At 36.5% G+C, this 14,386-nt stretch overlaps 1 protein-coding gene across 1 annotated transcript in view; it reads left to right on the forward strand.

The window, feature by feature from the left end:
- The window catches only part of CRISPLD1 (cysteine rich secretory protein LCCL domain containing 1), a gene marked incomplete at its 3' end in the record, with an annotated part of 38,221 nt that overhangs the window by 10,668 nt on the left and 13,167 nt on the right, over positions 1-14,386 (forward strand). Inside the window, exons 2-9 of the mRNA XM_080610921.1 lie at positions 7,317-7,435; positions 7,563-7,695; positions 9,207-9,322; positions 10,220-10,320; positions 11,438-11,617; positions 11,710-11,770; positions 11,895-11,961; positions 12,667-12,797. Of these exons, the coding sequence (XP_080467047.1) occupies positions 7,317-7,435; positions 7,563-7,695; positions 9,207-9,322; positions 10,220-10,320; positions 11,438-11,617; positions 11,710-11,770; positions 11,895-11,961; positions 12,667-12,797 (908 nt within the window). The remainder of the gene's footprint in view (positions 1-7,316; positions 7,436-7,562; positions 7,696-9,206; positions 9,323-10,219; positions 10,321-11,437; positions 11,618-11,709; positions 11,771-11,894; positions 11,962-12,666; positions 12,798-14,386) is intronic.

Below are 14,386 nucleotides of genomic sequence, written 5' to 3' on the forward strand. Positions count from 1 at the left end.
ATGTATTTGTTTGATCTAACGTTCACACAACGCAAATGGTGGGAGTCATCTCCCACCACAAGCTTTTGATGTCTGTGGTGTATATGTCTGCATTTGAGCCAGTCTTTTTTATAATTAGTAGAGAAAAATGAAAATTTCCAACACACAGTTTATTTTAATTAAAGGTGGGTTGCTAAAGTTACCTCCCTCTACAGATGCTTATTTGTCTATGTAACTGCAAAGGTAATTTGGATAATTAGCTCAGATGTAGGTATCTGCTTTAAGGCTGTTTAAATTCAGGGGAGGTTAATCCCTGTGTGGAGTGATTAGTTTGGCTGTTGATGAATTGTAATTTAATCTTTGGTATTGTCACCGAAACATCAGCTCCTCCGTAAGCAGAACATTGGTTTCAGTCTATGCGATACTTGAACCTCATGTTGACAGAGGTTAAATACCACAATTTATAGTCAAGTCCATAAAGCTAAACTGGTGTTAAATGTGCTTGATTTTAGCATGATACGTTGTAAACCAGAAGCATTCAGAAGATCCTTACTGTGTGCAACATTCCTGCTGTAAAGCTTGTAACCTTCTGGGGTAGAAGAAGAGTGGGCAGCTGGAATTGGTAACTGTTACTACCATTCAGTTTAATCTGCCACCTGGGTGGTGGAAAACCTTCTGGGTTTTAGCTCAGCTAATCTAGCATATGTGGAAAGTTTGTGAAATGCTGATAGCGCCGTATCTATGGGAATGTCTTTGATGTTACACTGGGTTTTAATAGGATGCTGATGAAGGCAATGCCTGTGTTAGTGAGTGTTGTGGTGCCACAGGAGCAGGTTTGTAGAGCAAAAGAGTTGGTGATGAGGACTTGACATTCATGCTGTCTGTATTTCAGTGGTTTTTATTTTGAACTGGGATTAATCTGTGTGGACTGAATACCCATGAGCAACTGCAAAGTGTTAGATGCGCTCCTGGAGCACAACTTGCAGTTTAGCTGGAAGAGATCCAGTTTCTACTCCAGGAGTGCTCTGTGATACACAGTAAGTGGGAGTGATCAGAACTTCCATTTCAAAAGCACATTCCTGATCTAAATTAAAAAAAAAAAAAAAAATGAAACAAACCAAAACCCTGATTCACTTTGAGTTCAGTCATGGTGGTATTGCAACCCAGTCTAAAAGATTAGCATTGTTTTCAGGCTGCTGTCTACATGAAAGTGAATGTTTTATATAGTAGATAGTAGATCGGTGTGAAATCTAAGAAATGTGGCAGAAATAGCATAAATAATAACTCAGATGATATGCAAGTTGTTTTCCAAAGCCGAAGCAGGAAGACACTTCTGATACTGTAAGGCTGAAGTATATAGAGCTAAATGTTTTTTTCTCTTACAGTAAAACAGGGGTTTGCAGGGACTGGAAACTTAGCTAATGCTCCTGCTGTGTGTAGCGGCTCAGGTGAAATAGCTTTTAGAATAGCAGTTTTGCTGTATGGTTATGCTGTTGTGGATAGCAGAAGAGTCTGAGCTATAGGCTATGATGCCTTGTGAGTGGTAGACTATTCAGAGTAGATGATAAAATTAAATCTTGAGCAGCACTGAGCCTTGACCCTTGGTTTTTATATGTGGATGATGCTAACTATAAAGACAAAAAGATGTTACCTAGCAATGGGAAGAGACTACCTCCTCTAGTAGACAGCTATTGCAGAGATGGGGAGAAAAGAGAAAGAGGTTTTTTTGCTCATCCATTATCATGATGTCAGAGTGGTCGTAGCTACCTAGTTATGTACCTCTCTTTCCCTCCCTCTCATGTAGAACAAGTTTACATCTGCAGCTTTTTTGAGAATTTCATTTTGTACTTTGGACACCAGAGGGCAAGACAGGTACGAATCAATACATATCCAAGACTAAGAAAATGGTATATGCTACATCATTTTGTGCACTACAGTCTCTTCAGTTCCACGGTTTCTTCCACAATACTATTGAATACAGGGTTATCATTACAAATATAGCTTTCTGTCTTATAAACTACATTTTCTCATCTTAGAATTTTCAAGATAGCCTTTGGTTCAGTGTTTTCTAACCTTCTGCATATATAATTTAAAAAGTGAAATTTCATTCTGTGAAAAGTTGATCCCATTATTTTACCTCCTTTCTATGTCATACTTAGGCTTTGAATCTTTCCTAATTTCAGCTTTCACAGCTAACTGTATGTATATAACAAATTAACTTCATACAACTGCACTCTGCAGACTTTATCTTACAAGTCACATTCATGGCTTTTACAAGTCATTTAACAGTTTTACAAGTTTATGGACCTGGCCATAACTAGAGAGACATTAATCTATTATATTCCATTCTGTATCTAATATTTCATCTCTATTTGAGCACATTTAAACTCTAACATAGTCTTGAAGAAGAAACAATGGCAAGTCGTACTGTGTAGGTTTCATAACCTCATCTGAAAAAAATGGATCAAATTAAGCGTTGGCTGGCAGGGTAATAGCAGTTTTTTCTTATGACAGACTGTGCTAGGTGTACGTGCATGACATCCATGTCAGGTAGGTTTTCTGTGTGGCACTAAAAATAAGGGGTTTAGGTGTTAAAGTCTGAAGAATAAATGAATGGGTCCTTTCCTCTATGGCACAGAGAGAAAATTTCCTGAATAGCTGACTTGGTTGTGTGGCACGTGCATTGAGGAGGAAAGCAAGACAAGTCGCATCATTTGCTGCAAACCCAAAATACATATATGCAAGGCTTTTGACGTCTGATTCATGTCTCAGAACATGTTGCAATTGGGGTTATTTGTTGATACTGTGTGTTTGAGTTATGCAGTATGGCTGGGTTAATTCAATCCTTATACAGCAGCAACTATTTAAGATTTCTGATTATTTTTATCATAAAACTTTTTATTCACAATTTCTCATCAAAATTTTAAGTGATTAAACTTAAATGAGTGTATGAAATATATGCTTTGAAATTTTGTATTGTATTTTTTATAAAAAGGTAACCTGTCTTTTAATTCCTACATTTAAATTCTGATATATGAGACAGTTCCCATGAAATAGTATCACAGGCATTTTACAAAGGTACTGAAATATGAATTACTCAAGTTTTAAAAATCATACTCTTTCTCCATTGTTACAAAGATTAGCTAAAGCTGTTTTAGATTAGCGCCAATAAACAACATTTGTCTTGCCTATTATAATACTTTCAAAGTTTGATTAGAGAAAGGAAAATTGAAAAATTTCAGTTGAAACAAAATTTGGTTTTATCTGTTGGAGATTTATATTTTTTTGCTTTCAATGAAAACTACCAAAAATTGTGATTAGTTGAGCTCTAACATTCCCATTACTTCAGTCTTTCTTGTTCTTCTTTCGTATGTCATAAACTGATGTCTCTGTGAAGTTCCTGTCATTAGACCTGTCATTATGATGGACACAGTAATCAAGGAATGATGATGTTACCACTGTCTTAATGGACACCGGAGCAGAATCAATAATGAAGCTGCTACAAGGAAAGTGCACTATGATGAGGCTCACTTCACCACCATAAACAGTAGTACATAAAAACCACAGAAAGCACTAATGGGACAAATTAAAACTCTTAACATAAAAAGAAATAGGGTGATTACTTCATGGTGAGCCTTAAGCTATAACCTTTTTTGCTTAATTACTTGTGCAGATTCCTACCTGATATAATCTCATGCACATATGCCCTTTCTTAAAAAATGTGGAGTCGGCTCCTCTTGCCGGATGCACTAACCTTCTGTGCAGTCAGGAATGACTGCAATGGGTAAAAATGCCCAAATACCCGAGTCTACTTTTTGATATTATCTCCTGCTCTAAGCTTTGTGCAAAGAGCTTTGCTGCATTCCATCTGCTTAGTCATGAAGATTATTTCTTTACTGCAGCTAAGGTTGTGGACTAGAAACTTGAAAGTGTGCTTATCTCTGGCTAAACAAAGCAGGGGGAGTAAGGACAATATTTCATAGTGTGTGTGAAGGCAGAGAAGCACAAGAAGCTTTTTGAAAGACATCTAGTCTCAACTGTACCTTGGAGTGTGGGTGCTCATCTGTCAGGAGGATTGAATTTAAGTTTTTCATTAAAAAGCTATTCTTGCAGAGTTCTGGATGGCTCTGTCATGCATAGCTATCATCATTCTTTAAAAGAAAATTTTGTTAAGGATAACTACTTCACAAGCTTGAGGAAATGATTCAAGCAGCTACTTTTGACTGCCTAGCTTAACTTCAAAAAATCATTATTTCTCTTAAAATAGCTGCATAAAATAGTTTGAAAATTGTGTGGAGAAAAACACCCAACACAACAGTACAATTTCTTTAACCACAACTGCTGTTTTAAGAGTTGAAAATGTAGGGGGATGCTTTACCAGAGAATAGATTGTGGTATTCTGAGATTTATAAGAGCTACAAGAAATTTTAGCTGGCTTTGGAGGTAGGAATTTCTAAAAATGAGCAGGTGCCCACATTTTGGTCTAATGTAAGTCTAATTTACCCTATATCTGTATTTCAGAACCTGGTTGGTAAAACCATTCTTAAAGAGCAATTATTTGGGAAATATGTTAACTTTATGACTTGTTCATATTCAGAGCTAAATCTAAGTATTACAGGATTTTAATTTGTCAGTGTCATACAATATATGCAGCAAAGACAAACTATAATGGCTTTTTTTTCAAAATGTTGCAGTCTCATGATTATATTGCAGAATGTTGAAGCAATTGTACTATCATAGAATCATAGAATCATAGAATAGTTAGGGTTGGAAAGGACCTTAAGATCATCTAGTTCCAACCCCCCTGCCATGGGCAGGGACACCTCACACTAAACCATGCCACCCAAGGCCTCATCCAACCTGGCCTTGAACACTGGCAAGGATGGAGCATTCACAACCTCTCTGGGCAACCCATTCCAGTGCCTCACCACCCTCACAGTAAAGAATTTCTTCCTTATATTCAATCTAAACTATAAAAACCATTACCCCTTGTCCTGTCACTACAGTCCCTGATGAAAAGTCCATCCCCAGCGTCCTTTTGGCCCCCTTCAGATACTGAAAGGCTGCTATGAGGTCTCCACGCAGCCTTCTCTTCTCCAGGCTGAACAGCCCCAACTTCTTCAGCCTGTCTTCCTACGGGAGGTGCTCCAGTCCCCTGATCATCCTCGTGGCCCTCCTCTGGACTTGTTCCAACAGTTCCATGTCCTTTTTATGTTGAGGACACCAGAACTGCACACAATACTCCAAGTGAGGTCTCACGAGAGCAGAGTAGAGGGGCAGGATCACCTCCTTCGACCTGCTGGTCATGTGCCTTTTGATGCAGCCCCAGATACGGTTGGCTTTCTGGGCTGCGAGCGCACACTGCCGGCTCATGTTCATTTTCTCATCGACCAACACCCCCAAGTCCTTCTCCGCAGGGCTGCTCTGAATCTCTTCTTTGCCCAACCTGTGTCTTTGCCTGGGATTGCTCCGACCCAGGTGTAGGACCTTGCACTTGGCATGGTTAAACTTCATCAGGTTGGCATCAACCCCCCTCACGAGCGTGTCAAGGTCCCTCTGGATGGCATCCCTTCCCTCCGGCGTATCAACCGAACCACACAGCTTGGTGTCATCAGCAAACTTGCTATATCATTTATAAGACCAAAATACATGTGTGGAAAAGTGTGCTAATCTTTATGGTTTTTACAGTGGGTACAATAGAAAGAAGAACTATTAATAATCATGAGACAAAGAAAGGGAAAAGATTTATGCAGACTGTCATATAAAACTTTCTGATTTAAGATTAGAAAATTTCTTAAGGAGATTAAAGAATTCTGTGGCTTATGACACTGAAATACTGGCCCAGTAGGGTGAACAGAAAATTCCTACTGTTTAAAGTTAGTGGGGTTTGTATCCATATGTGTGTTAAAAGCTTTATTGTGTCACTAGTATATGTTAGAGTAATGATGTCAAAATAAATGTTGCATTTTGTGAATCAAAATGGACCCGATAAATTTTCTAACTGCTGATGATATTATTAAGACAAAATCAAATTCAATGCATGAGAGACTTCTGAAGAAGAGAAGCAATAACAGATATTCTAGGATTAAGCTGAGTTATATTAAAGCCTTTACATAATCACAGTCTTGCATAACCAAGGATATATTTATTTTTAATAAGTTATCTGATTAGTAAGGGGAAAAACTGCATGTCAAAATCATTAGAAAAATAAATTTTAGCACATAGAATTTGTCTTTTTTGTTTGTATATTCTTTGGCTTAGACATGATCTCCAGTGTCTGCATAGAGATTTGGTTTTGGAAATACTGAATTAGTGCTGATTTAGATAACAGTCTCCCTCTAAGAAATTCAGTCTGAACTTATGATGAAGTAATTGAGGTTCTATCAGGAAATATGTTTCCTTCCTGGAAATGTTTCAGTTTCCTAACGTAAGCATTGATATCAAAATCAACTATGTAGAAACTGTATCTGCAGCTATCAGGAGCTGTTAAGAGTCCGGCAGTGGTACGGATACTTTGCACCAGAGGGACCACTTTGAGCAAACCACATCTTAGCACAGTTAAAATGTGCATACATAGTATTGTATAATATCTTGCAGTACGAGTACATTTGTCGTATGCTTTTAAAAGAAATAAACTTGCATTTGCCTTTCAGCTATAAGCCTATTCTTCCATGTCCCTTAAAGAATAAAAGAATAAGGATAAGCAGTTTTGAGAAACAATAATTCATAATCTTTAACTTGTCCTAAGCATGCCTCTTGCGAACATGAATGCCTTTTTTGCTAATCTGTCATAAAAATCAATTAATGACAATCTTACTCTGTTTTTCATATTTTGTGTTTGCACTGTATTATTTCAACAAAAGCTGATTACAGAAGAGGGAGAGAAAATCACTTTCATTTCAGATAAACTGTTGGTTTGGAGGAAATAAAGCCTTATGTTGAAAGTGTGCTGTATAACACCGTTTTGGCTAAGAAAAGTACCTATTACTAAAAAGAACTCTCACAAGACAGAAAATGCACTTAATTTAGCTTGGAAAGTTGAACTAAGTCTTTCAGTTTCATATTTGTGCTTTATTCATTGCAGCATTGCTTCACATGCTTTCTAAAGGAACTGCTGTGAAGGGATTAAAACTTTTTTTTTCCTTCTGGTGAAAATATATTTTCTTTCTTATATAACACAAATTTGGCATACAATTGTCAAGTCTTACTCTTTTATTTATTCCTCTGCCCTGGCTGGTAACAGAGGCTTCAAAAATGGATGATCGTGTTTTGTTGTTTTTAAAGTAGGAGATATATATTTCTAAGAAGATGTACCTTTCTTTCCTCTCAAATTTCAGACATGGGACACAGAACTGGAGAGATCTGCAGAATCATGGGCTGAAACCTGTCTATGGGAGCATGGGCCTGCAAGCCTTCTTCCATCAATTGGACAGAATTTAGGTGCACACTGGGGAAGGTAGTTTAAGATACTGTTTCATACTATGTTTTCTAGAAATCTAACAAAATTTGCTTGTTACTTAAAGGGGGAATAATAGAAGCTACAACTTTTGAATGATCTAATAGACTACTACTGGTTTTCATAGGTACAGACCTCCAACATTTCATGTCCAAGCGTGGTATGATGAAGTGAGAGATTTCACGTATCCCCATCCTCATGAATGCAACCCATATTGTCCTTACAAATGCTCTGGTCCTGTCTGTACACATTACACACAGGTATGTAGATGGGTTGAGGTTTTGTCAGCTATGGAAAAGAGTGGTCAAGACTTCCAGTTATGTTACTGCATGACAATGTAGAACATTAATCTTGCAGCATATACCATAGCACTAAAGCACAAATGGGACTTGTTGTTTGTTAGACTCCATAGTTACAAGCATTGGGTATTGGTGACATAGAGTAGGGTTATCATACAAATCCTTAGTTTCCATCCTCATAAATACCACTTCCTTAATAGGATTAAGGAAAAAGCTCATAAACCCCAGTGTTGAGCTAAGTGTTACTGCTCAGTGCATTTTATGGAATCTTGTCTCTGTTGCTGGTATGTTGGTCCTTCTTTCTGTAGTATGCTGAAGAAACACACATTTTAAAAAGAGAAAAAAGGTTTTCTTAGGTGAATTCCTCAGATCAAACAACAGCTTTTTTAACGTTACTTTAACCTTAGCAAGATTTTTAAATTGCATAAGGACCATTTTATTTGGTACTTCTGAGATCTGGATACTTAGCCTGAATTTTTCCAGAGGGGAACCAGTCGTATTTTCAGTGAATAGGAAACACGTGATCCACATATAATTTTCAATATAATATTAGAAAACTTCAAAATGATTAATTTTAAAATATTTATTTTGTTTACTTGAGCAATTTACAATTCTATGTAATTTTAAGACAGAAATACCTCCATGCATTTATTTACTATTTCTGTAAAAATACCTGTAATTGCACTTATCAACTGCATGAGAAATCTATGATACATATATATGGTTCTTTGTGGTACTAATTCTTCATAATACCTATCTCTATCAACTCCTAAGTCTTGCTGAAACTACACAGTTGTCTTATCTTGAATTAATACAGATTTAGCACCTGTCATATTTGTCTAATTTTAACATTCCAGACTTTGTAATTCAGCCTGTTTTGAGATCTGCAATGAAAATGTTTCAACAGATGAATAAAGGAACACAGTCACCTTAGATTACAATGACATGAAAGCATATTCATTTAAAATCTGAGTTTTGGGTCTTTCTGGTATATTAGTGGTTTCTCTGAATAGCTTTATCATTTATGTTACCTGCTTTCACTACTGACAAACATCTGTTCTCTCAGTCTAACCAGCTGAAACCCCTCCTGGGTCCTTAGATTGTACTGAGAGCTCCAGGGTATAGGAACCTAACTTCTAACACATGATTATCTATTAATGTAATTCCAAGAATCAGTTCTTCAGATCATGTTTTGTAAATATTTTGCTGCACTTTCAAATACATGCTTAGACCATTTATGTAAAATGAGAGCTGTGTCATTCTTATGAATGGAAAGGTTTTCTTTCTAACAAGGCTATAACTGAATGGCCTTTTGACAGTTGTAATTAGGTCACTTCAACCCATTTATAACAGAGCTCAATTTAACTTCACTTTTGTGATTTCAGTTTTATATGTTGAAGTTGAGAGACAGTTTTCATTTTATGTTAATCAGCTTTGGTTTTCACATGTATTTCTCTTTCATTTTTCCATAGGTTGTTTGGGCTACAAGTAGCAGAATTGGTTGTGCAATTAATTTGTGTCACAACATGAACATCTGGGGGCAGATTTGGCCAAAAGCAGTCTATCTTGTATGCAATTACTCTCCTAAGTAAGTAGGCTGACACCCAAAAATATCTTGAGGGGCCAAGATACTTTACAATAATACAGGAAATCTGAAAGGAAGTCAGTCTAGGTTTTCTATTTTTTGTACTCTGTTACAAAGTAGAGCATTTTTCCAAATGCAGCTTTTGCCTGCGCAAATACTCCTCTGATTTTCAGTTTTCTGGCCTGTGTTTTAGCATCCAACATCAGAGATCTTTGTTGTAGTGTGATATTTGTCTGACAAATAAATGTATCTATCTCCCCATTGTGACTTTAAGGAATGTGTAATATGAAGCCCATGGTTAAGATCAAATTCTATGGGATATTCCTTTTAGGAAAGCAGAGCGTGAGCTCATGTGATTGAGGAGTTTAGTCTTAAGGTGCTATGCCAAAGATTTTAACAACATAAATAAAAAGATTTTAACAGCAGTTTATGGCAGTACTTCAGTTTTTGCTGCATGGTCTTTTTAATTACTTCATGTGCATTTTGTATAGAATCATGGAATCAGAGAATCATTTAGGTTGAAAAAGACCCTCCTGATCAACAAGTTCAACTGTAAACCTAGCACTGCCAAGTCCACCTCTGAACCATGTCCCTAAGTGCCACAGCTACACACCTTTTAAGTACCTCAAGGGGTGGAAACTGAAACCCTTCCCTGGGCAGCCTCTTCCAATGCTTGACAACCCTTTCAGTGAAGAAATTTTTCCTCCCCTGGTGCAGCTTGAGGCCATTTCCTCTCATACTGTCACTTGTTACTTGGGAATATCAAAGCAAAGTTACGGTCTAAGTGTCTGCTGGTTTTCATCATTTGTCCACATACTAAATGCAGTTTAACGTTAATATATTTATTTATTTATTAAGCCATGTTTGCTAATTTTTGTTTGTTTGTTTGTTTGTGTAAAGGGGTAACTGGTGGGGTCATGCTCCTTATAAACCTGGCCGCCCTTGTTCTGCTTGTCCCCCTAGTTTTGGAGGAGGTTGCAGAGAAAATCTTTGTTACAAAGGTATGTGCTATTTCAATGGCACAACTATAAATGGGAAGAGAAATGTAACCTTTATTTCACCTTCTTTCCTCATTATGCCTAGTGGAATAGAATATATTATGCATGTTCCCAAAGACCTGGTAGGGGCCTACTTTTTCTATGATGAATAAGATCATGTAATTATGATGTGTGAGGCTGAGCCTCACCAGAGGAAATGGAGTGTGCTGAACTCCTGATGATTTACGTGCTGATTGAGGGCTTTTAGTACACAAACATGTAGACTGTCTTTCTGTGCTATGTGTATGCCTTTCTGTAATTATAGTGGGAGACTGTGCAGTCATTTGTTTATAGGGAAATGTTATCTCAGGCACGTAGCCATGTGCATTACTATAAGAATATCAAGAACAAGACTAGAAGACATTGCTAATTAAAATGTCAGGATGATTATTAACTTCTTAACAATTTTCATACCTTAGAGGGTTGAAACACAAAATATAATGAAGCTGCCTTTTTTGTGTGTTTTTTTTTTTTTTTTTTGTTTACCCCATGTACAAGTAATTTAGCAGGTCTTCTTAATAACTTTTGAAAGTTCATATGGACCATAAGAGCTGGATGAGTTTGGCCAAATACCTTCCTTATGGTTTTGCTTAAGTGAGATATTTAGATTCAATGATGAGTATTTAAAAATTATTTTCATTATGTTTGAATAGAAGGCTTAATTTTCAGATGTATATTTTTATGAAACCAGCTTCTTTAATTGCAAGTTATCTATGAACTTGGTAGAACTCTTACGATTGTATAATAGAGACGCCGTATTTGTTCTATGGTTTTTCTGATGGCATAAAGATACTAAACCAGGAGTGTTAGGAGCATTTTCATACTTCAGTTGTGCTGCGTGTACTAGAAATAAAAATCTACCTTTTGTTAACATCAGAAACATACTTGAGATGTATGATTAATTTTGAGGTCTTAATCTTATGAAGCAGTAGAAAGTGTTTCTTGCTTTCTTGCTTTTATTCATCCACCTTTTTATGAGGACAAAACTATGTTACCAAAACATGGTAAGGGATTTGCATTCCACAAACGCTGATTTCTTTTTTCTTCAGATTTTTTTTTTCTTTCCTGTTTTCTGAAACAGATGATTCAGAAAGGTCTTATTCTCCCCATGAACCAGAAGAGGAAACCAATGAGATTGAACGGCAGCGATCCAGAGCCCAGGATGCAACAACACAAAGCCGGCCAAGAGCTCATTCACCTTCGGGCTCCATAGGCACTGATGACAGTGAGAAAAATGAAGTAATAAGCACACAGCAAATGTGTAAGAAGTTTACCTGATTTGCAAGCGGTCAACAGGTTTGAATTACATAGTACCAAATTCATTGCAGTGAAATTGCTTTTTGCTTGTTTTAGCTCAGATTGTTTCATGTGAAGTAAGGCTAAGAGATCAGTGCAAAGGAACAACTTGCAATAGGTATGGTAAATTTTACAGTTGTCATTCTGAGATTATTTTAAGAGGCTCTATTTGTTCGTGAGCTGGAATATTTCCCTTTTTGTAATCCCAGGATTTTAGACCAAGTTGTATTTTATTTTCTTAGGTATGAATGTCCTGCTGGCTGTTTGGATAGCAAAGCCAAAGTTATTGGAAGTGTACATTATGAAATGGTAAATATTCTAAAATTAGATTCTGCACCAGTAGAATGTTTAATGAAATATCTCTCTGTTGGAATGCTGGTTAAAAACATATTAAAAATGGATTTTGAAGAAATCAATATTTACCAAAAATAAAAGCCTACATCAAATGTTTAAGATCACATCAGGCGGTCTAAGCTTGCATCTGCTGTTCTGTGCATATTTTCCAAATATACTTTTTACTTCTTATACATGCACAGAAGTAGAATTTTTGTGTCTACATATTTGCATGTAAATATGTGAAGGTGCTGCAGCAATTTGTGGGTGCACTGATATAAATTATTTGAGTAAGAAAGATAGGCCTACTTGTGTAAGCCTAATGAATGGTAGCTGAAAATATATAATTTATTCTGTAGAACTAGAAAAACAGTGTAGGAAGTAATAGCTGTTGTGAACAAGTATACCAGAAATGAGTATAGTTTGTCTCCAAGTAAGGCAAAGTGGTATTTTCTTCATCTGAAATAATACCTACGTAGACAGTATCAAGCTTATTAGACTATTACCAAGGTTTTAATGGCACATTGTAGTTAAACCCTGGGGGGGGTTGGTGGGTTTTTTTGTTTTTGTTTTTTTTGGGAGGTGGGGGTTGGTTGGTTGGTTGGTTTTTCACAAAGAAATTTCATAGTTAAATAGTGGCTTTGTCTGACATGGAACTGCTTTTCTTGCTCTGTTTTTCAGCAATCCAGTATTTGCAAAGCTGCCATACATTATGGCATCCTAGATAATGAAGGTGGTTGGGTTGATGTCACTAGGCAAGGAAGGAAAAATTACTTTATCAAGTCTTACAGAAATGGCATTCAGTCAATTGGGTAAGTTTTCTTAAAATGTGTGGAAATTTTTTCACCTGTTCCTTTGTATTTCATACAAAATATTTCACAATAATAGCATTTTATTCATACTTTTTATCCTAAAGAATATGAAAATGCTGTAAAAGGGCACGTGGATATACAGGTGTTGTATCTATTCTGAAACTTCAGCATAGTGTTTAATGATGGGCAGAAAAGTGATGCAGTCATGATATGAAAGGTGAAATGATTATCAAAATCACTTGGGCAGTAAGTTAGTATTTGTAGAAATAGTCGTAGTATTTGGAAGATTAAATTAATTGATTTTTTATGTGTATATTGATATAATTTGATATAATTTTATATAATATTGATATAATTGATATATTATGTGTATGTATTTATTGTAGAAAACAAGGGACTCTTCATTAGGGACTGTAAGGATAGGACAAGGGATAATGTGTTAAAACTTAAACAGGGGAAGTTTAGATTGGATATAAGGAAGAAGTTCTTTACTGGAATGGGTTGCCCAGGGGAGTTATGAATGCTCTATCCCTGGTGACGTTCAAGGCCACGTTGGACAGAGCCTTGAGTGACATGGTTTACTGTGAGTGCCCCTGCCCATGGCAGTGGGGTTGGAACTAGATGATCTTAAGGTCCTTTCCAACCCTAAATATTCTATGATTTTATATTGTCAATAAAGTGGCTTTGTTTTGGACAAAGCTGGTAATATTTCCAAGGTTGGACCATGGGCACCATGCATATGAACAGTATGAGCCAAGTAGATAATATACCTCTTCCAATATGTTTGATAGTTTCATCACAGTTCCACAACTTACGTATTTTGCTCCAATATTTTGCACAATTTCTGCTTAGGCCAGTGGTGAAATAATACTGCATACTGTGGAAGCCTCATTTGGAGATGTACTACAGTGTTCAGGTGCTTGCCTTAAGACAGGTGTACAGAAACAGATCCAAATACTTATTGACATGCTAAAAGGAAAACAAGTGAAAAAGGGCATAGAAGTGAATACTTGGCTGTTTCATGTGTAATCATGCAGTGATGGGACAACATCAGCATTTGTGTGTTTAAATCTAAGATATTATTAGGATTTGCAAATTACACTTCACTATATTTTAATATATTCTGCAGACCTGTACATTGCAGTCCTTATTTCTGTCTATCGTTAGTGTGTATGTAATAATAGTATGTATATAACAGTTAATGTAGGAGTAATATCTACCTAAGAGAAAACATAATTTTGCTGATGTATTTGGCTCAGGTGTGAACCCAAGGGTAAGGAGATATGTAATCATTAGAGGCTATGCTCTCACATACAACAAATGCCACATACTATGACACGTCATAATTTCTCTTTTCAACAGATTTACCTAAGCCAGGATAGAGAGAAACACACTGACCAGACCAGGTAGACTAAATTCAATGGCCTATAGTTTGGGCTACCTGGGTAGCACTGAAATCATTGATATCGATCTGTTTCTGTGGGTCATCTGACGATCTGACTGTGGTTTAAGTTACTCCCTCTAGAAATGAAGACACACACAGATCTCTTTTTTTTTTAATGCTGTGAGAAAAAAAGAGAAGTAAATCT

This window comes from Psittacula echo (genome assembly GCF_963264785.1).
Source record: "Psittacula echo genome assembly, chromosome: 2".
Lineage (NCBI taxonomy): Eukaryota > Metazoa > Chordata > Aves > Psittaciformes > Psittacidae > Psittacula > Psittacula echo.